Source organism: Apostichopus japonicus, chromosome 15, assembly GCF_037975245.1.
Source record: "Apostichopus japonicus isolate 1M-3 chromosome 15, ASM3797524v1, whole genome shotgun sequence".
Classification (NCBI taxonomy): Eukaryota; Metazoa; Echinodermata; class Holothuroidea; order Aspidochirotida; family Stichopodidae; genus Apostichopus; species Apostichopus japonicus.
In genome coordinates this window covers 12,353,247-12,377,755 of record NC_092575.1, presented here as the reverse complement: position 1 = coordinate 12,377,755, position 24,509 = coordinate 12,353,247, and the positions used below count along the sequence as shown (strand labels likewise).

At 35.8% G+C, this 24,509-nt stretch overlaps 1 protein-coding gene, 2 long non-coding RNA genes and 1 other non-coding gene across 6 annotated transcripts; all 4 read left to right on the top strand.

Moving 5' to 3' along the window:
• The first annotated feature begins 2,927 nt into the window (after window positions 1-2,927).
• On the top strand, window positions 2,928-8,520 carry LOC139981108 (uncharacterized). Of its 2 annotated transcripts, XM_071993289.1 has the most exons (7): window positions 2,928-3,101; window positions 3,405-3,516; window positions 3,819-3,938; window positions 4,424-4,534; window positions 5,167-5,282; window positions 5,770-5,900; window positions 6,404-8,520. In XM_071993289.1, the coding sequence occupies exons 2-7, from the start codon at window positions 3,462-3,464 to the stop codon at window positions 6,540-6,542; spliced, it is 672 nt and encodes a 223-aa protein (XP_071849390.1). In that variant the 5' UTR covers window positions 2,928-3,101; window positions 3,405-3,461; the 3' UTR covers window positions 6,543-8,520. The 2 variants fall into 2 exon arrangements, with proteins under 2 accessions (XP_071849390.1, XP_071849389.1); XM_071993288.1 differs by lacking the exon at window positions 2,928-3,101 and having other exon boundaries at window positions 3,189-3,516.
• A 3,165-nt stretch (window positions 8,521-11,685) lies between these two features.
• Window positions 11,686-14,443, top strand: LOC139981170 (uncharacterized). 2 transcript variants are annotated; one of them, XR_011797807.1, is made up of 3 exons: window positions 11,686-12,095; window positions 12,771-12,927; window positions 13,205-14,443. It is a non-coding gene; the product is annotated as an uncharacterized lncRNA (long non-coding RNA). The 2 variants fall into 2 exon arrangements; XR_011797806.1 differs by having other exon boundaries at window positions 13,200-14,443.
• A 976-nt stretch (window positions 14,444-15,419) lies between these two features.
• On the top strand, window positions 15,420-21,476 carry LOC139981171 (uncharacterized). Its single transcript, XR_011797808.1, has 3 exons — window positions 15,420-15,730; window positions 17,843-18,294; window positions 19,517-21,476. It is a non-coding gene; the product is annotated as an uncharacterized lncRNA (long non-coding RNA).
• A 1,874-nt stretch (window positions 21,477-23,350) lies between these two features.
• Trnac-aca (transfer RNA cysteine (anticodon ACA)) lies at window positions 23,351-23,422 on the top strand. Its single transcript has one exon. It is a non-coding gene; the product is annotated as a tRNA-Cys (tRNA).
• Window positions 23,423-24,509: the final 1,087 nt, after the last annotated feature.

Sequence of the window (24,509 nt, the reverse complement as noted above, 5' to 3'; positions counted from 1 at the left end):
ATGATCATGATGATGATCATGATGATGATGATCATGATGATGATGATGATCATGATGATGATGATGATCATGATGATGATGATGATGATGATCATGATGATGATGATGATCATGATGATGATGATGATGATGATCATGATCATGATGATGATGATGATCATGATCATGATGATGATGATGATGATGATCATGATGATGATCATGATGATGATGATGATCATGATGATGATGATCATGATGATCATGATGATGATGATCATGATGATCATGATCATGATGATGATGATCATGGTAGTGATGTCGGTATAGAAGTGAGCCGACCTTTACATATTCCTCCGTATTAGAAATATTTGTTCTGCCTATCATATAAGGTACATCTTAACTGCAATACATTGGACTTTCCTGTGGATTCTTCATAATTCGTCCCTTATTTTCACACGACTACGCATGCGTATACGTGCAAATTTGCTTTATCATATAATTGTATACGAACTTGTTGCTAGTAATCATACTGTCAAACATATGCGTGTGCTGGCGCGCACACTTGCACTGGTGTTCAGCGTTTGTGTAGATATGAGAACGGCACGGGTCGTGAAGCGAGCGCCTTCAGCTCTAATAACTATTCCTTCGGTTACACTTGTGAAGGTTGCAAGTCAATCTCATGTTTCCCATTGGAGATCCCCTTTGACCTCAGTTACCATGGTACCACATATTTTGTAGAAGGTGACATGTCCAGCACAACTGTAAAGCTTGGAAGTTACTTCAATGATTCCCTTGCAGTTATACTACATGATGTCATGTCACTCAGGAGACATATCGTCATATCACCCACCAAGTTTGAAGTACACGAGCCGTCCCAACCAGACCTCAAAATGGATCTTCCTTTACCTTATCCTATAGGACCATGATGGACCTCATAGTGCACGTAGTCACTAGTAAATTTTTCACATTATGCATGTCCATCGTTGCCTTGGTAACAGTCACACCACTGCCGGAAATACTCTTGTTAACAAAATGTTTCTAAAGTCAAAATAAAACCATAACTATTTGATAAAAAAATATATATATTTTGAGTTTCAATTCCAGCCAACGACAGAAAGGTCCCGATTAGAGTCCAATTATGTCTATCTTTTCTCTTTCCTCCTTTTTTTCAGAATAAACAAGTAGCTCCCAAGGTTAGGCATAAATTTTGTTCTAGCATAGCTTCAGCAGCCGTTTTTTTAAGAACAACGTATTCATAGACTTCAGTCAATTTCAACACCCAAATACAATTACTTATGATATCGGATACCCAAAACTACTTATGTGTTTGTAACTAAATTTTAGCCTTAATAATGCTACTATGCTTCAGCTCCAAAAGGATTGATAGGCTATGCCTCATAGTATTTAGTGAAAGGTGTCCATGAAAATCAGAGAACGAAGACTTAGAGCAGCTGGTCACTACCACCGACACCCAGAAGAAGCAGTCAACAAGTTCATTCTCTGGGAGCCAAAACATGATGCCCCTGGTGCAAGGCATAAAACCTTCCTGCATTTCTTACAAGAGGACAGTGGGCAAGGGCGGCGGAACCGGGGGGCACAGGGGGCACGTGCCCCCCCCCCCCCACTTTTCCTCAGGTTAAAAATGTGCCCTTTTTCTACATGAAAATTGAGGTGTCTCAAGTTAGCAAGAGGCCAGGGAACCAGAATGAACACTCGGGAAGGGCCGTTTCCGGCCATCTGAGGGCATTGTAAAACCAAAAATTTTCTTGTAAGCTCCGCGCCAACCGATGGTGGCGCTCCGCTCAGATAGTCGTGCATACAACTTTGCAAATCCTTGCTACGCCCCTGACTTTTAATGAATTTCTGAGGGTCAAACTCAAAGCTATTTCGAATGGACAAAATTTGTTAAGATTTTAACAAGAAATAAACTCTAATTCGGAAGTTCCTACATTAGCAACTAGCATGATTTCACCTCATTCTGTCTCAAAAGAAAACTTGTTCCTTGTTTCCCAATTTGCACATTGGATATTGCAGTGCTAGTATACATATTTTCCTTGAGGGTGGGGGGGCGGCGGGCGTTGATGGAAGGATATGTATACGCAAATAAGATAATACAATAAGAGTTATAAAGGGTACTAAATATCAGGCTGCATCAGTCCAATCGAATTTCTGCAAAGTGCCCTTCGACGTCGGTGCCCCCCCCCCCCAGATTAAAAGTGCTTCCGCCGCCCTTGACAGTGGGGCTGAAAGTACGTCTGAGCTAGCAACCCTTATGGAAGACATAAATTACTGGAAATCTCGATGCCAGGTTATTGTCCGGCCAACTTCTCCTACCCCTCATGATGATTATGGTCGACCGAGGTCGAACTGATGATGATGAAGAAGTGTAATGTTAGACTGCAACAAATAGAACTTTAATCGGCAGGGGTTGTTTCGAAGAATCTTAAACTTATGCCAAAAATGTGCATGGTACTCATAGCCCACTAATAACTCACATCTTGCTGCAAACGCACTCGATATTGCAAACACACTGCCTGTTATAAACAAATTTGGTTTGGCAAGAATCTTTCTTTGGACAAACGCCCGGATCTCTTGTCTTCCAATAACTTAGAACTCCAACAAAACGAAGATGAATATATTGTGTATTTTGAGTCATGAAAAGTAACATTCATTACACGAATTGTATACAAATATTGTTACATACATCCTTGCAATTAAATAATTTCAAAAAAAATCTTGAAATAAGAATTCCATTTCTACCATGGTTTATTCGTTTGTATGTCTGAGTGACGTAAGTAGGTGCTAATCTGCGGTAATCGTAGATTTGAGGTTCAATTAGACGCACTTTTATCATTTCCTTAGTCATTCGGAACATTAGCTAATATAATTTTAACCCAACAAAGGCACATAAGGACTTGTAGGTTAACATGCCACAAGTATACTATGTCTTTAACTTGAGGGCGTGAACGTCGCAGAGTTGCCTTAAAAAGGTGACGATAAGATTGGCGACAGTTAATTTGGTCGGTGACAGCGACGTGAGCAGGCTGATGTGTTGTTTCGCTGGCTAGTTTGGATAATATTATATTTTCAATTAAAATCTAAGAAGGAAACTAATATTGGTAAGAGTTCTGTGAAATTTCATGTTTTTAATTGGCTGAGTAAGATATAATCATATATATGTATATATATATATAATTATATAAACAGAAGACAGACAGAGAGAACAAGAAGTAACTCAAATGCACACTGACTGACAGACACGCACACAAAATAACAAATAACATACCGGAGGAAATGAAGTGAACGGCGAAGAGAATGGTATAGTGATAAGAGGATTATATTTTAGTCGATATTTTATATACATCTACTGTTTGGGGTACTATACACCCGATTGAATGTTTATATTTTGTTTCCTCTCGGAGGTTTACGTGTCATCCATTTGGAACCACAAGCGTTACGTTCTTGAGAATTTGACGAAAATGCGTCCGGAAAAACTTGCGCTCGTCCTCTTAACAGTGATAGTCATGGCGGAAGGTAAGCGTAATTTTTCTGTTGTGGTTGGTACGGTAATGTACGTTTAAGTTTTAAGATTCATTTACGCAGATTAATCTCTCAGAAGCTTTTGTGTGTATATATATATATATATATATATATATATATATATATATATATATATATATATATATATATATATATATATATATATATATATATATTGCATTTATACATTTCGTGTTTGTTATACTATGCATTCAAGAGTCCAATTAATGCCTCTAATTCAAATTTAGATTTAAGTAAATAAATTACAGTTTTACTCGATCTTTTACATGTGACAGGTGTTAAAACATCAAACATTGGATACCCATGTAGCCCCCCTAGTATACCATCGAAAGTTCAAACAGACAGCAACACAGATGTGTCTCCCTCTATTACAGAGGATAGTGAAACCACACCCAGTAAGTATAGATTTCTGCTTCACTTTGTAGCCAATTAAGAATTATAGTTGCAAAAGCAGCTAATAGCATAAAGGGATCAAGTGAAAACTTGTAAGATAGAAAATAATACAGGGGGGAGGAGGTTTAATGCAGCATTCTAGCAGTATTCTACAACAGAATAAACAAGGACATCTATGATCCCCTTTCTGACGTCGAATGACATTTGGTTTTCTCACTACGATAACAATACGTGTATATTAGTAAAGATAAAGCATTCGACAGTATAACATATCATAAAAGACATATAAATAGCTTAATATGATGATCAATATGACGGTAACGATGATGATTTGTTAAGATGTTTTTATATTATTTTATTTTGCTAAAAATGAATATTTACAATCAAGGTTGCAATTGTTTATTGTGTTATTATGCAAGCAGTTTTCGTTCAAATAACACCTCACGATTTTACAGCTACTATTTTTTTCGTTCTTTCATGTTTGAAGGACTGACGCCAATCAATGGTGACACACCTCCTAGCAGCTCAAAGGAAGCTCAAAGCGACAGCACTACAGACGTGCCTCCCTCCACTTCAGAGACTATTGAGAATGCACCTCGTAAATATTCATTCTGTGCCTTTTTAAAGATTGTATCTGCATAGCATTGTAACAATAAAAGAACCAACACACCTTTAGCATGACAGAATATCTTGAAAAATCCTTACACTTAGCAAAATGAAAGAAGTCAAAAATGTCTTAATGAATCATTTTACAACAGAATTAACAAGAACGTAGTGTGTCCAGTCTTAAAATCACGCCAGTGTTCGATAGCATGTATAATTAATAACCTACAGACACCTTTTACAATTCTCCTCTTTCTGACCTCGAATGACATTTGATTTTCTCGCTACGATAATAATATGTTTCATTAGCAAAGGGTAACACATTCGACAGTACAACATATCATAACAGACACATAAAGAACTAAATATGATGATCAAAATGACGGTAACGATGATGATTTGTTAAGATGTTCTTATATTATTTTATTTTGTTTAAAATGAATATTTACTTTCAAGGTTGCAATTGTTTATTGTGGTATTATGCATGCAGATTTTATTCAAATGAAACCTCACGATTTAAGAGCTAAAATATTTTTTCGTTCTTTTATATTTAAAAGACTGACGCCAATGATAATTTGGTACAATGTTCTTATTTTATCTCGTTAAATTTGAATATTTATCTTCAAGGTTGCAACTCTTTAATTGTTGCTGTAAAGAACTATGACATGGCAAAGAATGCCTGTGGAGAAATTGGAGGGAAAATGTTCGGTTATGAGCATGTGCAGTCCAACAAAACAGCAGAGGTAAGCACGGATATTTAATGTGGCGATACATTAAAACCCAAAATCCTGTCTCTGTTGCTGCTTTAATTATCATTCTGACTGGCTTAACTAGGTGTGCTTACATGGGATTGGTAAAAGAGAGGAAGAAGGGATTGGAGCCAATGAACCTACACGGAGTGTCCTGGAATCTTCTGTAAAGTTCAAATATATGTAGAATGTCATTAAAAATAAAAGTTATTCATACAACTAGTATCTCCACCTCTTATAGTTTGCCCCTTCCAAACTTTTAAACACCTACTGGTATAATGGAAAGGCCAACTTATTGCATAATCATAAACAACTATATATATATATATATATATATATATATATATATATATATATATATATATATATATATATATATATATATATATATACTTTATAATGGGTCTTAGTCTTGTTTCTTGTCAGTGTTATGTCAGTAACCAGTGACTGTAGTTTAGCCGATATTTCATTCTTTCATCAGGAGACATTCAGTAATCTGATGAGTTCACATGTAAGTTCTTCTTCCTGCAATTATGTGTGGGTTGATATTATTCGAAAAGATGATAATCAATTCGAATGGAGTGACGGTCCCAACTTTGGTCTACAGGATAGGTATGTATCAGGCTAGCCTAAATCTTTGTCCGTTCTTGCGTTCCATAGCTGCTATACAGCTATAGCGGACAAAATATATCAGGCTAGTTCGTTGATTTTCAATTTAACATGAAATAATTGTTCTGCGAGAAATGTATTTTTGACCGATGAACAAAGAACAACATATTCTAACCAACCAGATGAATTTTATGGAACGCCAAACGGACAACACCGAGGACAACAAAAGGAACGCTAATAGACTACAGGATGCATAAAATATAAATAAAATTATACACCATGATGAAATAAAAAGCTGATTTTCGTTGTTTTGGCCGAGTAGCAGATTATTTCCTATTACCGGTAGCAGCAGTGTGTTGATTTTACTGTCGAAAATAAAGTGGATCTGTAACGACGTGTATAACGATTGTATTAATTTACTGCAAACCATCTTCATCATCTCCATCTTTCATCAATTTGAAAGGAGTATTCTATTTGAACAGTTGTTGCTTTTGTTATTTCTGCAGTTGGTGGGATGTTGATGCACCTGGAGACTTGGAGGAATGTGTGGCAGGTCGGCAAAATAGACAGTGGAAGCTTCATGACGTACACTGTACCATAAGTTTTTGTACTATGTGCATGGATGCATTGTGCAACTCTGTCTAATCTAATTATTCTGATAAATTTAAATATTACATAGGATTATTTAAACTATTCCCTTTCTGCGATAAATGAAGATATTTTCATATGTACGTGTCTATACACAGTTTTATTGGTATATAAAGTGGTCAATTGATGTCATTAAATTAACATGTTATGATCAAATAACAATCATTTCATGTTTAAATTTAATTGCTCGCCTTTTGTTTGTTTGGACGTAGACCGATTGTAAAAGCTGCTATTTGTCCGTATTCTATTTCTGTGCTCTCTTATACTCTTGAAACACAATCTCATTGGCGAATATCTTGACAAACGGAAGAAATAAATATTAGTCACAAAGTTATAGTCGTAGCTTGTTACAATGGGGAGGGGGGGGGAGGAAGGAAGGGACAAGCCTTATTCAGAAGATCCTGCAGGATGGCGGGTATATAAAGCAGAATAATATGAGGAAACTCGAAAGGTGTAAAGTAGATAAGCAAATTATTCAGAATGGAAACATAAAACAGCAACCAACAACCAGCCAGGGGAATGGATCTGACTACACTGACTGTCCCAGCCCTGTCAAACCAGCGTACCAGGAGTAACTAACCACGAAAGTAGAACTCTCCCTGGAAGTAAACTTTACAAGTTTATCTAAAAATCCCTTAATCTAACGGGTTCATAAACTGAGGGCCTCTCCCTCTGCCAGAACCACGGTCCTCACAGTTTATGCAGTCTAACGTATGGTAACATACGCCCATTAAAAGCCCAATTGACTTACACACTAAATCACAAAAGTAATGTGGTCTCTAAGTCTAGATAGAAGTTTTCACTAGCTACACGTTACCCATCACCGAATAGCTGACAAGCTGGCCTTTTATGGCACCATCAATTTTCCGTATCATGACCAAGTAGATTTTTAGCTATCCGAGCCGGAAGTTTTCGTCACTTGTAAACAAACCTCTTCACTCAGTGGTAAACAAATTTCCTACGCTGCTCCTGAGAGGCCTAAAGGGGTATAAAATTGCCTCAACTGACCCAACTTTCTCACCACATGTACTTCCATTCATGCTCTTCAACATGCAAGCATAAAAAACTAGATCATGATTGATGACAGGTCAAAAAAGTGTGTTCTCCTGCTGCTTTTTGGCACTTTTCCTGAAGGAGAACAATCGAGCGGATGAATAAAGACTCTAATAGGAGTATGCCACCTTAACAAGAGAGGCCTTTAACTTAGTTTAGCATATGTTTTAATCACCAAACACCTGGGTAGGAGGTCCGTAATGAGGGGAACGAGGAGAAATGTGTCTTTTACATATATTTTTGGACATAATTGTAAATACCCTATGAGGTATGCAAAAGATATGGCTAGGAGCTTGGAGGTATGGAATATGCCATACAATACAGTGGTATACATAAACCTTGTAAAAGGTTTAAATAAAGCCTTTGCTCTAAATTGTATGCTATATATACTAAATAGTTTTTGTTTTCCTACACACGAATATTGCTGTTACGACTTAACTATAATCACTAATTTCTAAATTTTAATTGAGTGTACCTAAAGATGGTTAGAGAAGGAAGTAGTGAGCGTTTTAGGAAACACCTTGCTGTGTGTAATAACAACATAAATGGTTAACCAGAAGTTTTCATGCCCATGTTAATAATATATGTATATCAGAGATTATATATTGGATTGCAACTTGGTCTATGAGATCTTATCTGATTATGCCCTTTGGTTCTACACAGTTATGTCATGTGGTTCAAAACTGCTAATAGCCTATACTTTGACCACGTTGGGTAAAGAATTTACCCAGCTTTCGTGTAGGCGCAGTATAACAGCAAAGGTTTGGCTTTTTATTCTGTTTTGCACTTGTAAAATCTTTGAGTTTTTTATCATGTACAATGCGTGTCCTTTCAGTTTTTCTTTTCATCGTTAAAGAAACACACAATGTAGTTTAGATAGAAGACGGTTTCGCTCAATAAACGGAATGTAAGTTATCGGACTTACTAACCCCATTGGAACCTTTTCTTTCCCGTCTATTTATTAACTCTTATTTGCGTTAAACACCCTAGCAATTATATTCATGGAATCCCCTGAAAAGATACTTATGAATTGTCATTATTTATCAAACGTTTTCCAGTTATATGTCAAGGTGGACTAATTTATCGAGTATATAGCTTTAGTCAAAGTGAAAATACCTTACATCTTAAATTATACCGAGCCATAATCGCATTTTTTTAATGCCAAAGAAATATGCAAATTTATGAGTGACAGTGAAGAGGATTGGTGATCGCGGTTACTAAGACACACTTCGACTTCGACAATATTTGTATACATTTCGTGTAATCATCATCATCATCATCATCATCATCATCATCATCATCATCATCATCATCATCATCATCATCATCATCATCACTATTATCATCATCATTATGATCATCATCATTAACCACTTCATCTTTATCACGTTTAAGTAATACACAGTAAAAAGGCGAAGTACATTCTTTTTGATGTCATTGTTTAAGCTTCCTTATAAAAAAATCCTTGATTACTAAAACACAAGACAACATGCATGTATTTCCGAGCGTAACGTTGTGCATTAAAGGAGGAGTTGGGAACAAACTTGGCTGTATTCAACTATCAAGACCCGCCTTATGCTTAAAATGCACATTATAATATTGTCGAATCAGTATAAATTCAAATTAATTTATACTTAAATGTCTAAGTTAATGGTCGGAATTATATTTCACATTATGATTTGAAAGATATTTCATTATTACATTGATAACTATAAATAGCTACAAAGGGACTTCGTGAACGTCACCAGGATTCTTCCTCGTTCATCAATTTAAAAAATATGTAACTCTGGCTGTTAGGAAAACGATTCTCTTCATACCATGAGTTAATTCTAAACATATATTTATATCAGGACTTGAATGTGTTGTGTCTTTATTGTTGTGTCTTGTATTCCCCGAGGCACATCAAATATAGGCGCACTACCATAAGTCTAACATCCATCGTGCCTTCTGGTCTTATTATAAATATATGTTTGAAACAAAACAAACAACTCTGAGACCCCATAACAAAAACACAGAATATCTACTCCTTTGGGATGTATCATGCTTTCAAAGTCATGTCAGAGGCTGTCATTTTGTCAAATTAAATATGTGATTTCATAGGTACCACTTGAAGGTTAAACCATTTGCTTGTTGAACACAAGATTTGTGGTAATGAATCCAATATTAGGTTTGGTCATATTCACACATACACTCAAAAATTATATATTGAGGAATAAGCACGTTGGCAAAACTCACATCTATATCGTTTAATAAGCAAAACAGTCAGTATAAACGAACATAACACATCCTATCAAAAGTGACTCGCTGATATAATACTTATATCTCTAGCCTTGCTCAAGTTTCCATTATTGTCTATTGTCTATTGTCTATCGCTTGACTGTTCAAAATATTAAACGATTCTTTTCTTTCTTAAAGAGGAAGAAACTCAAAAAAGATATAAAGAGAGAGAGAGAAAAAAAAGGAGGGATCAATAAGGAGAAACAGAACAAAAGGCACAGCAAGCAGCAGTCTCATAAAGTGAATATTAATAAAGAAAGGTAATTAGAAAACGTTGGCTTAGGAGGGAAGAGTTCGAACGGAAATTAAATATCACATCCTAAAAGCGTTACTTTATGAGAAACAGACAGATTGATATCGCTAGAGAATATATTAATTTATTTCTTCTTTGATGTATATAAAACTAAAGACGAATAATAGCAGACGATATTGCTAGTTATTGATATAGAATCCTATGTGAGAAGCACTGTTCAGTAGTTGCACTTCATAGGGTTGTTTATGTCTTGCACTATTCAATCGAATGGTTCTGTGAAGGTGTATATGCAGATTAAAATAACACGTGGTTAGTGATGAAGCCAAAACATACTCTTAACCCGTCTGTAACAGAATCACCGTCGACAGAAAGTTGTTTCTAGGAAATAATCCTCGTTCTGACTTTTTCCAAACATAGCAACGACAAAGAACAACATTTTCTTGTTTGAATCTAAAGTAAGGGTTATATCTTGGCATAGTTGTTGTTCTCCTAGCTTAACGTTGAACCTTTAACTTTTATATATCTATATCATATATACATACATATATATATATATATATATATATATATATATATATATATATATATATATATATATATATATATATATATATATATATATATATATATATATTATATATATATATATATATATATATATATATATATATATATTTATATATATATATATATTTATATATATATATATATTTATATATATATATATATATATATATATATATATATATTTATATATATATATATGTATATATATGTATATATATATATATATATATATATATATATATATATATATATATATATATATATATATATATAGTGATATATTGATGAATATGGACCAACAACAATGCACTCTTTTAATCCTGTTGGATTCGAGTGCAGCGTTCGATACTGTTAACCATGTTATTCTTATGAACATATTGCGTACCCAATTTGGTATTGTTAATAATGCACAAAAATGGATTGGTAATTATCTGTCTTTCAGAAAACAGCATGTATCTATAGAAAATATCTCATCGAAAGATTTTTCTTTGAATGGTGGGGTACCACAGGGCAGCTGTCTCGGTCCTGTTCTTTTTCTTTGTTATGTTTCTCAGTTGTTTACCATTGTCTCTAAACACCTTCCTAACGCACATACATGTACTGTAAAAAAATGGGAAACCTTACACCCAAAATGTGAGGAATCCTGGTTTCCCGGTGTTAGGCCATCAGCTGAAGGTCGAAATTCGCTTGTTTCGTTCCAGCAACTGCGGGTCTAAAATTTCTCTACAGCATTGAATACATAAATTAACTAAGATTAATGATCCAAAAGTTCTCCATGTACTTTCCTGCAGTTTTTTTGCAATTCCGCTTGAAAGATCGAACTATATTTTTTATTGCGTATGTTAAGAAACCTGCCGTTTTACGTTCAAAAGTTGTGCGCCAGTGAGATATCTGTACCATGTGATATGAATTGTCCAATGAGCCATGAGTTTTGTGTGCAATCTTTGTAGAAAACAACAAACATGGCGGCTCCCACGGAGAATCTGAATCTGTAAAATTTGAAGCATTCAAGGCACTGACGAATAAACGATGGAATAAAGTTACTTCCTGCGCTAAAGATTGGCTTAATCTCAGCGGCGGAGACAGTGATATCGCCGTACTACTGATTACTCCATGGCCTACTACGATCAAGCGTGTGTTCAACAGCATAGTATGATGGGGTTCCACGATAAGTGTTACAGGCGGTTCATTGATAGCAAGCAAATTGCTGCAAGAAAACGGACAGTTGCAGAGGAGACCCCATATGATTTTAAACGAAGAATTGACGGAAAAGATCGAGGAAACCAAGCAGAAGCTCTGGTGTATTGCCTGTTCAATTTATTATATGTGGGAAAAGAAACAATACATTACTAGGCGTTGCAAACGGGACAAGCTGCAGCAGGCAGAGACTTTCGATGGAGGTAAGCCTAAGCATACTACACGACTCTACTTGTACTTCTGTGGCATAGTTGAAGTGTTAAGAGAAGTTGCATAATGCAAGATCAGTAGCTCTTAAGGGATAGAATCCAAGTCAAAGGGCACAGTGTTGGACCTGAACATAATATAATTACTTAGTGGCATGGTCATCTGATTTGTTTTGTTATAAGGTGGTAGGAACGGAAATTTGTTTCAAATTCTCCATCTGGGGCACTAGCCTAAGTGTTAAATACAGGCTTCATAGTTTTCTTACTGTGGCCCTTTATTTGAATGATAGAGATATTATATTAGTTAGAAAAATAAGTGTAACAAAGGTGCAATAAGGAGGTTTGCAAGGTCTTATGGTCAGCCTGTCTAGCTTTACCAAAATGAACAAGTATCTGTCTCCTTTATTATTAGTAACAGATATAATCTACCATTGTATAATTTAAACCATAACATTAAGAGATAATGTACTGTACTCTCAAAAAAAGCCTGTTTTAATTCATTTTTGCATGACACTGGTTTGCAAAATTTGAATGTGTCTTTGTTTGTCCATAGAAGATGAGCAGATCACATGGTATATAAATAAAATTGTCTTAGTTCTTATTTGTTCAAACTTACATTTTGATCAACAGAAAATGCAAAACAATTTGCTTTTTTTATTTCATTTTATTAAGGTATTGCTTCGACAAGCAGCAGAGCGGAAAAAAGATGAGCCAAGATTTTATGAATATTAGAGGAAAAGACCGTGTTGCCATTGAAGTGAGGTACCACTCTCTATGTTGAAGAAACTAGATACAATTGTTGACAAGGAAGACATACAGATCTTGAAAGGTAAAGTACTCTCTTCAATGTGTGGTTCATTGAGTGTTCAGGGGTGGATCTAGGACTTTTGGAATATGGGGGTCCTCCCACAAGGAAAATTAAAAAATTCTCTAAACGCTTTGAGATGCAATATCAGGTTAATCTTTCCATTGAAATTATTAAAGAAATTTGCAACATATTTCTAGCTGAATTGTAATTATATTTGGTACCCCATCATAAAATGTGAGACTCAAAAATATCCAATTTCATGGTACAAGGTGTTCTGTTCATCTCCTCCTCAGAGCAGAGTTTACCACCAACAAAAGATGCTCTGATCCAGCATGTTAAGCGCTGCACCAACCAGGCTGCTATTCACAGTAGGGCATTGCAGCCAAGGATTGATGCACTCTCACCAGAGGGACATGGATGTAAACTTGAAAATGATGACCTTATAATCACTTGGATGACGAAGCCACCTGACCCAGATGTTTTGCTTCAGTGTGTCAGCAGTAGCTGTAGAGTCGGCAAATGTCTTAAGGAAGATGTTCCTGAATGAATGCACAACTACCGTGTACAGACCTATGTAAATATAGAAATTGCAGCAACTTCCAAGAAGATGTTGAGATTGTTGATGCAGGGGAAGATGATTTGGAGGATGAACTGTGATGGTGTTAAATCTCGATATCTTAGTCTGAAATTTTAATCAAGTTTGAAGTTTGTGAAGAGGGTTAACTTTTTCAAAGTCATGTTGTCATTATTTTGTTCCCCAGAGTTTAAAGGAACCAGTAAACATGATCTTATTCATATATTCATTTTAGCTATTAGTAGTTTTACGTAGATTACCCTACCTACCAGACACCTTTGATAAATATCCACATTTTCTTCAAATCACACTTTTTTTTTAGAGGGGATGGGAGGGGGGAGGAGGGTGTTATGGGCATGCTTTACCTCTTGCATATTCACAACTACATTTACTGATGACGATGACGCAAATACCGCGTCCTGAAACCAGTCAAAGGTTTATATACTGTTGTTGGGGAACCATCGCCCCTGACCCTGTTCCAATATCACGGTTCTTTATTGTTTGCCGTAACATTTCGTTACCTGTTTTATTCATATTGTTAATATGTTCTGTGCATCTGTTCAAGTTTTGACTGAAGGATATTCAAGTCTTTAGTGACTTTTATTTCATCTAATTATCTTCACCTCTACTACGGAATAGACTTTCCCTTTTCCATACCATATCTGACTTCCATGCAGTGAATTGAAGTGGATACTGTTAAGACTAGTACAACTGTCCTTGGATGAACTTTTAATCACTTATTAATTCCGCGCCGCGCCTTTTGATGAAGAACCTGTATCTTGAATCATCGCAAAGGCCCAGCTCTACTACACCATTGAGTGTATCGACCCAGTCTTAATAGATACATTATTTCTTTATATCTGGGGCTTAAGTTAACTGTCTTCGTTATTCACTTATTTGTACCATTCACCTTTATTATTCATATTATTTGTAGAATATAGAACTATTATTATTCAAAATACCATTCGAAACCTTGTCGATCTTTTCTTTTCTGCAGGAATACGAATTATAAACATGTCGTTTCAGTAACAAGGAGAAAGTACCTAGTTTTGCAGGAGACTGTAGAAAGAGTACTAAGGTAACGGATATATACCGACTATAACTTTATTTCACATCTACGATATGCCATGACGTCTTAGTGTGCCAACTTATATATTGATTTATACAAAAGAAATAGCTCACTGGTCTTGGGGCATTGGTACATCTCATTGTAACTAGGGATTTAGCTACATGTAAAGTAGAGGGGGAGGGGGTCGCATTTGTAAAACAGTTTGGATGGGGAGTGTAACAATTATGGAGAGGAACTTTTCATTATATGTGTATATTTACGCATACATGCACAGACGAAATGCATTCATAACATAGGGGGAAAATCTAAAAATATTTGATTTATTACAAAGCATTATATCTGAGTTTATTAAAAGTTGTACATTTTTATAATTAAAACCCTTAAGTTATAATGTGCAAAAATTGTATTTCATATTTCAAAGTTGAAAATGTGATTTTTTACCATTTTGGCGAAAATGGAGGGGGGGGGCACAACTTGTAATGCCTGAAAACAACCCTCACTGACCCTTAGACCAGAATCCTCTTCCACCATTCTTGTAACCCTGACCCAACTATTATACAAAAAAAAAATATATCAGTCGTAATTTAACATATAAGAAAAGAGTGGTATGTATGCACCACTGTACCAAATCTAACGTTAGCACATGTGTTCCTAATACATAGCATCGTAGCACGTAATGTCTACATAACATACCCAATTTCAAGGGTTTCTTACAAAAATACTGCAGGAAATTTTTTGGAGAACTTTTGATATAATGTTTGTGATGCATTAAACTACCCAAAAATGCATTAAAAATCTAGACCCGGTGTTGCTGGAACGAAACTGATTTTACAGCCACATTTTGAGCTTCAGCTGATGGCCTATGTGGGTTACTTTGGTGTTACACCCGAAAGAGCGTTAAGGTAATATCTTCTGTCGATGACCCAAATGAAGGTTAACCGAGAGGTCCAATGATGGTGATTCTTATATTCTCTGCACGAAACGTCATCACGACAACGATTCTCGAGCAATGACACGGCTTCTAACATAACACACTAGCTCCGCCCCTTTGTTAATATTTCTTGCTTTGCGCGCGGGGGAATTAACAGACTGAACGTTGAAGTTATACGTACGTACGTATACCGTACCGAAACGTACGTAGACTATAGACGTGACGATGTACAAGAAGCTCGCACAAAAAGGTAAGATCATTTGAATCTTTAATAATTTACCCTAAAAAATGAAATCGTAGTTAAAATTCTGAACTGTCAACACATTGAAATGTGGTGTCATACACTGGTTGTGTTATATCTTGTTTAGCAAGCCGCATTATCACAAACTTGCCACTGAGAGATGCGATCAATTGCAAATCGACTAAACTATTAATGTCAACGTTAGGCTATCCAGGCTATGCCTAAGCTAGCTAAGGCTAGTGATAATTGCTACTAGCATAGCCTGAGTTAGCTTAGGCCTAGCCTAATTGTAAAGACAGGTGCATTCTCCAAGCAGGCTAAAAATTAAAAAAAAAACATGGTGCCGAGCCTAGGCCGACTCATTTACTTTGTGGTCTACTAAGGAATGTGGGCCTTGGTCTAGGCTAATTAGGCCCCCTATACTAGTATTAGCCTATGCCTATAAGTAATAATACTCGGGAGTATTAATGTCAACATTAGGCTATCAAACTAGGCCAGCCTAGCCAAAATACTACTAGGCTAATTGATAATGATAATGTTGGAGATATGTTAGCATATAACATTGTTCAGGTTGTGTGTAATTTGTTTGGGTTTATCAAACATGGGAAGACTAGGACTAGGCTGCTAGGTCTGAGTTAGGCATTGTAAGGCCAAATAATTTTTTTAATTGTTTAGCGTCTCCGCTTGCTTCCTTTTTGGAGGCCGTCAGTTTTTTTTCTCCAAAAACTACAAAATTCTAATAGCCTAACTGTTAAGTATTAGGCCTAGCTTAACTTTTGTTTGGAAAAATTCATGGCTCACCCTAGTCTAAACCATGTGATAGGCCTATGATTTAATGAATATCTAATTTGATGTTTTCAAGGTTAATCTGGAGACAGGTATGCATTACTGAGTCAGGCCAAATTCATTTTTAGCCCAGAAAAAGCATGATAGGCCTAGGGTAGAGTACCCAGAACTTGACCGCCACCCAGAACCTGACTGCTAATTAATAAATAACAATTAATTGAACAAACATTATACATTTTTGTGATTTATCTATTCCACTATATTTTTCACATTTGTTGCTGATGATAAAGACCAATATTTTAGCCATTTTGATTACTAATACTGGTAAATAACATAAATTCAAAAATGGAACTGAATTTTTTTGGGGAAAATTCTGTTTTCTTGAAAAGACCTTTAAGGATTTCACACTAATTAAAATGTGGTAAATATGTAAAAATAACTCAAATCTTTTGGATTTTCTGACTGCTACTATTTAATGTGAAATTATTGAACACTTCCATTAAGGCATAAATTATGAATTGATTGAAGTACATGAGATCTTTTTGGGAAAATTCTGTTTTCTTGAAAATACCTTTAAGGATTTCACACTAATTAAAATGTGGTAAATATGTAAAAGTAACTGAAATCTTTAGGATTTTCTGACTGCTACTATTTAATGTGAAATTATTGAACACTTTCATTAAGGCATAAATTATATATTGATTGAAGTACATGAGATCTGGGGTTGGTCATGTTCTGGAACTAGAACTAAATTTACATTGCAGTATTCAACCACCATATGGGAAATACACACTGTAGCTGTATTAGTACTGTTTTAACACCAATATGTGATCAATGTTTGAATACACAAATATGCCACGATGTTGGTTCCTAAATTATAGAAAAATTATTACATAATAGCTTAATTCTTCAAATGTCAATATCAAACTTGGCAACCAAACTGTATGTCTGATTTATTTAAACCACATGTATTGGGATATATTTTTAGCAAGTCAACAGGTGCCAAACACTGAAACCTGATACTGAGTTAACAATGCAGTGTTTTCTGCCTAGTTAGATGTGGCAGCATGAAACAAGTAATAAATTAATGGTCATACCAGACTGAAACTATGCACTTCAAAGAGGCAAGTAAATCACAAAACCTTGGTTTTCTGGTTATATTTGCATTCTCTTTCAGATTCATTTGTTATCCTCTATCAAAACTGACCCAGTTATTCACTGACCCAGTAGCTCAACAGTGTTGGCAGCTTAGTTTTATGCCATATGGTAGTGATTACAATGTTCAGTATTACCAAATATCTCAAAACCTTTTGTTTTCTCTTTTTGTATGATCAGGCAAAATGAGGAGAGGTCAACTGGAGTCCAATCATTCCTGATGGAGAAGACGACAAAACCCTTAAAGAACATACAGAGGTTATAAAGAAGGAATTTAAAAAAACACTCCAAGCGTTGATCTAATCAAACAACGAATGGAAATAACTTATGCTCAAAGGCGTAAATTAATTAACTCCTAACCACTTATTGTTGAAGTTCAAGAGAATTACCCTGTATTGTTTTCGCCATGCGAAATTGGCAATGAATTCAAACGTCTAACAGATACAGAACTTCACAAAAACTTTGAAAGCTTTTTAAGCAAGGCTGCAAGTAAAATCTTATCAGAAGTAAAACTAAAGCCACAACTTTTGCCAATAGTGATGAAGCACCTGCAAATTGAGTAAAAGACTGTTGCTGCACTTGTAGTCCTTCCAGTTGTGTTCGGAAGCAAGAGTTTCTTCAAACTTTACGAGGTAAGTGATCAACAAATTCATTGCAACGTAGGTGATTTGTTTCTTCTCTAATTTCTAGACTTGTTGAGAAGTTGCAAGGAACTAACACACTCATGTTGGCTTTTTACAATCTAAGGACAAAACATTCAAAATAGTATCTTAGGCAAGGTTTCTGCCAGAAAATTTGAAGGGGGGAGGGGGGGGGTGGTGAAGTCGGTGAACCACCTAAAAAAGAAAAATCAATAAAAAACAACAAATACCCGAGAAAAAAATCTGATCGTGCTCACTCGCGAGGGTGATCGCCAAGTATAGGCATAGAGTCAGCATGCGATTTTGTCCCAAAATTCACTGTAGCAATTTTCAGATTTTATATGTCATTTTGGTAAAAGCTAATAGATTATAAAGACTTGTGGATTCCTTGCCAGAGCCAAAAGGAATCTCAACCTATGCAGTCATGCTTGTGTGTGTGTCTGTGATCAAGGCTCAAAATAAGACCACACAAATGCGCACCCGCAAATGCGGGAAAAAACGGTTTGCGGGTGCACACAACAAAGGCAAACGAAAAGATTTGAGGGTCAAAAAAGAAACGTGTCCGAGAACAACTGACGGCTGCCTAGGCTCCTTACCGTACAAACTTGTAGGATGGTCCAGTACGGAGCCTAGTCACGTGTCGAATGTTTTCGGACACAGTTTGTTTTCTGGTAAACAAACCTCTGTGCTGGCAGACAATGCGATTCCACCAGCAAAGGTTTGCGAGTAATAAAAACCTTAATTCGAGCTTTGGTGACACCGCTTGTAAACATAAGTGAACAATACAAGATCCAACTATTCTCATACTTAGTAGGTGCAATACCCCTAGTGAGTACATGATCCTTATTGTTTTTGGCCAAGGTCAAAAAACCTACACTGAGTATGAACATTGCTTGTAAACCCTAATAATAATAATGTATGCTTTATATAGCGCATTACACATGAGTCTCAAGCGCTTTAAATCCATTACCACTGGTCATGGTATAACTCGTATGACCCACACATACGTGGGTACAAGGCGCTGAGATCAGCACCAAATTCACAAGTTACACCTCTGCAATCACAATTAGTATTTTTTTTTTAAATCAACCAACTCAAAACCGAACATGGAAGCCAATGAATAAAATATCCTGCTAACATTTTCCTATCCCCAGCTCTGATAAACAAACTCACTGAGTGTTTATAACTTGTGGTTTTGCTTTTCTATTCGCAGGAAGAGAGATTATGTTGTGGACACAGCAGAAAATGCGGATCCATGTGTTGCAGTTATTGGGGACATAATGAAGCCAAACTGCTGTTATATCGTTGTTGAAAAAACACATTGTATTTGACACTGCAAATGTTATTTCTGCGGCCAGCTTTTTGTTCGGACTCCTGTACGCCTGCAACATTCACTTCACCACGACTACCCTTGAAACATACACCTTCATTCAGAAATTCTGCATGAAATTTAGTGACAAACTGAAGACCCCAAGGAGAGTAAGGACATTCGATGAAAAGATTAGAGAGTGAGTTAGTCTTTCTTTATCTTGACTGGAGTACTTGTGTGCTACTGTACTGTCGTACTATACTGTAGCAAGCAATTCAGAAATTCTGCATGAAATTGAGTGACAAACTGAAGACCCCACGGAGAGTAAGGACATTTGATGAAAAGATTAGAGATTAGTGAGTTAGTCTTTCTTCATCATGACTGGAGTTCTTGTGTGCTACCTTACTATTGTACTATACTGTAGCAGCATCCTTCTTGTGTGATACTGTACGTCTCAATGCAAACTTAGTATCATATGACATGTGCTATAGCAATTTTACAATTTTGCAACTAATTTTATAACAGACCATCATCTGATAGCTTATGTTAGAATATATTTATTTCTTAAACTGGCAATTTTACCTAATTTTAAGGATTAATTGCATAATTAACATGCAAAACAAACTTGCTGTTCCAACTTTTTACATGTAAGGGCCCGGATTATGTCACAATCTTACAGCGTTTTGTGTGATTGTGTTTACCACTCATTTAATGTGAGTGATTAAATTAAACATTTTTGGTAATATGCAAAATTATCACGTTTTCCTGACAAGACGAGGTTCTAAGAAAAACGCAATGTGCCACTATAAACTAATATTGAAAAATCATGGTCCTGCATGTAAAAGGACGAAATATTGGGCTGCAAAGTGATCATTAAATACAAATAAAAACTTAGGACAACTTTTGATGTACCGAGACAACTTTTGCGGCAAATCAGAAACTTTGTTATTTTCTTAATCAGTTTTTATTCAACCTTACATTTTTCTAACTATTGACAACTTGATTGTTTATAATAAAGGTCCTTATCTTTCACCGCAAGTCTACCAGAGATTGACTTAACTGGTCAGCTTAATTGATGTATTGTAGGTCATATACAGAAATATCCAACCTGGGATGTAAAATTCTCTTGTGGGCGAGAAAAATGGATCTTTCAAAACAATGTAATAAATAATTATAATTCATGTTGGTCAAGGGGGGGGGGGTAATTACAAGTTCATTATTTGTATCAATTTATTACATTACAAGTAACTCCTGTCAAATTTAGTATTTAATGTTAGGGGGGGGTAGGGGACAGACGCACACTCAGAAACCACAGTCTATTTATAATCTTTAAATGGTCATTAAAAGGATTACACACGCATGTGTAAGGGATTTACACAGTACAGCATATACCCATGGCTATTTGTATTTTTTACTCCTAGCACATGGTCCCTTTGGTTGAGATCAAACGTCATCAAAATATTAGATCTATGATATTGTTATTGCTCTTCTCTAACTGGTGACTAGTTAAAAGTTACAATCTCTTTCACATATCTTGCTCAGGTAGTAATATGTAATATTTCACTTGCATATAATTAATATTTCGACTATTAGTTCCTAACATTTCATGCTCAAGGCCTAACCCACTATATAGTTAAGAACGACAAATTGAAATGTGGGGGGGAGGGCATGTATGACATGTGTATTAATTAAACATATATACTTATTATTTTGTTATAGTAATCCTACTGTTTTTCTTTTTATCAAAGCTTGTTTAAATCGTTCGTTGAAGTTGTGACAATAAATACAGTTGTTTTTTGAAAATATATTCTTTGTTACTTATTCAGCAACACTGGGATAGTATATCCTGGTGTACTGTAGTTTACCCCAGATTTTGGTGTAACCTGTAGGTTACACCACTTCCTCGGTTGCAACTTTTGCTACCACCAGAAAGTGAGGAAACCTTTACTTACCTCAGATACTGGTGTAATAGTCCCCAGCTATTTAAGGAATGTATGTTACCTCCCAAGCAGGGAAACCTCTGGTTTTCTCACTATCTTAGGATACGTTACTCCTAAACTTGAGGAAACCAACAAACCCTTGGATGTGAGGAAATGTTAGGTTTCCCCAATACCTAAGGAAACAATACTACTTAACTTGAGGAAATCTATGTTTGACGAAAACCCCAAGTTTGAAGGAAACGTCAAGGTTTCCCTTCGGGTGCGGAAACCTGGTTACCCCAAAAACTGGTGGTAGCCTAGTTGCACCCACTTTTTGGGGTAACCTGACCCCTTTTTTTTACAGTGTATAGTTATGCTGATGATACACAGTTATATTTATCTTTCAATGCTGGTTCTCTGTTATCTGAGGAACGGGCTGTTCTGGCAATGCAATCACTTATATTCGAAATAAGACATTGGATGATCAGCAATAGGCTAATGATCAATGATTCTAAGACTGAGTTTCTTTTAATTGGGACCCGCCAACAAGTTGCTAAGACTCGGGTTCAGATGATAAAAGTAGGTAACGTGGGTATTAAGCCATGTGATAGTGCAAAAAATCTTGGGTTTTATCTTGACAGCAACATGTCAATGGACATTCATATTGGAAAAGTTTGCTCAAGGGCATACCATGGACTCTATAATATTCGCCAGATCAGAAAATTCCTGGATGAGGACTTTACTAAAACTCTTATTAATGCTTTTGTAATTAGTCACATCGACTACTGTAATGCACTCTTGATTGGTTTACCTGATTATAAGCTTCGAGTAGAGTTCAAATGGTACTTAATGGAGCGGCTCGTTTGATTTACGCTCTTCCTAAATTTTGTCATATTACTTTTACTTTACAATCTCTTCATTGGTTACCTGTACAGCAACGCATTGAATTTAAACTAATCTTGCAAGTATTTAAATGTTTAAAAGGTCTTACACCTAAGTATTTATGTGATATGATCTCGGTGAAGTCTAGTTGTTACTCTTTGCGCTCACATTCTCGAATCACACTGCATGTTCCTTGTTTCAATCATAATACATTAGGCAATAGGGCTTTTGCCTACAAAGGACCTCGGTTGTGGAATTCACTTCCGGTGGAATTGATGCGTATCGACTCCTTGACCCTGGATGCTTTCAAGATAAAGTTAAAAACATATCTGTTTAAGCTTGCTTATTCTGATTGACCCGACTGGTTGGCTTTTTCCTTGTTAAGCGCTTTTGAATGTTTTGTACAAAATTAGCGCTATATAAATGCATTTTATTATTTTTATTATTATTATTATTATTATATATATATATATATATATATATATATATATATATATATATATATATATATATATATATATATATATATATAAATATATGTGTAACGGAAAAACTGTTAAACAACTATGCTGCATATATATATATATATATATATATATATATATATATATATATATATATATATATATATATATATATATATATATCACTGTTTTTGATTTTCCAACTCATTACGATTTTCATTTATATATATTCATTTACCTTTGTCGTTTACCTCCATTGCATTAAGTTCATAAAGTCTGTTCAAAGTATCTCTTTCGAGATCCGGCTTAGGAATCACAAATGATTTCGAGTTGGTTAGCATCATGTTTGATCTCTAGAGTAAAGCAAAATATGTCACCAAAAACAGAACTGGTATTGTTCGATACAGGTGACAAACGCCTACAGTGGAATTACGACCTTCCTTACCGGTTTCGAACCTCTGGACATACAATCAGCGTCCATAGCCTAGTGGTTAGGGTGTCCGCGTACAGAGCGGAAGGCCCGGGTTCGAATCCCGGTGGAGGCTGGAAGTTTTTTCACTGTTCTTGACTTTCCAACATATTACGATTTTCATTTATATACATATATATATATGTATATATATATATATATATATACACACACATATATATATATATATATATATATATATATACGGACACCCTAGCCACTAGGCTACGGACGCTGATTGTGTGTCCAGAGGTTCGAAACCGGTAAGGAAGGTCGTAATTCCACTGTAGGCGTTTGTCACACGTATCGAACAATACTAGTTCTGTTTTTGGTGACATATTTATATATTATTTGCAGGACACTACGGATTTCATCCGGAAAATTGGGGAAATAAAAAATCTTCCCCTATCTACTCTGTTACTTACCTTGGATGTGTCGTCGTTATACACAAATATCCCTAACGAAGAGGGCATTTCGGCCTGCACAAAAGCATTCAAACCGAAACGTGGCAAAAACCCCACGAAGAAAGAATTGGCCGAATTGATGCAACTTATCTTGACCAGCAATAATCTGGTATTTGGCAACAAACACTACCTCCAAATTCATGGCACCGCAATGGGTACCAAAACGGCACCGTCTTTTGCCAACATCTTTATGGGGAACCTCGAGAAAGAATTTCTATCTCGACAAAACTTGAAACCACACAAGTGGTTACGTTTCATTGACGATATCTTTATGATATGGACCCATGGTGAGGCAAATCTAAAACTCTTCATTGTTGACATAAACTCGTTTCATCACACTATTCAATTTACTCCCGATTTTTCTGGACATGGCGTTCACTTCCTGGACACCACTGTGACCCTACAAAATGGTTCACTCAAAACAGACTTGTTCAATAAACCCACGAACAAGCACAACTACCTCTTACCAAGCAGTTGCCATCCACGTCACTGTACCAGAAATATTCCGTACAGTCAAACGTTGCGCATTCGACGCATTTGCTCCTCTGCAGTTGATTTTGATTCACGCACTAAAGAACTGTCACAACACCCCCTAAACAGACAGTATTTTCGGGGGACTATTGAAAATGCCATCAAAAAGTCTAAAAGCAAACCCCGTACCGAAACATTGACGTACAAAACTCGTCAAACCAGTTCCAA

Coding starts and splice junctions, on each gene's coding strand:
- LOC139981108 (XM_071993288.1), top strand. CDS start 3,378: ATGTTTATATTTTGTTTCCTCTCGGAGGTTTACGTGTCATCCATTTGG. Junction 3,939..4,423: donor GGATAGTGAAACCACACCCA/GTAAGTATAGAT, acceptor TCATGTTTGAAG/GACTGACGCCAATCAATGGT. Junction 4,535..5,166: donor GACTATTGAGAATGCACCTC/GTAAATATTCAT, acceptor TTTATCTTCAAG/GTTGCAACTCTTTAATTGTT.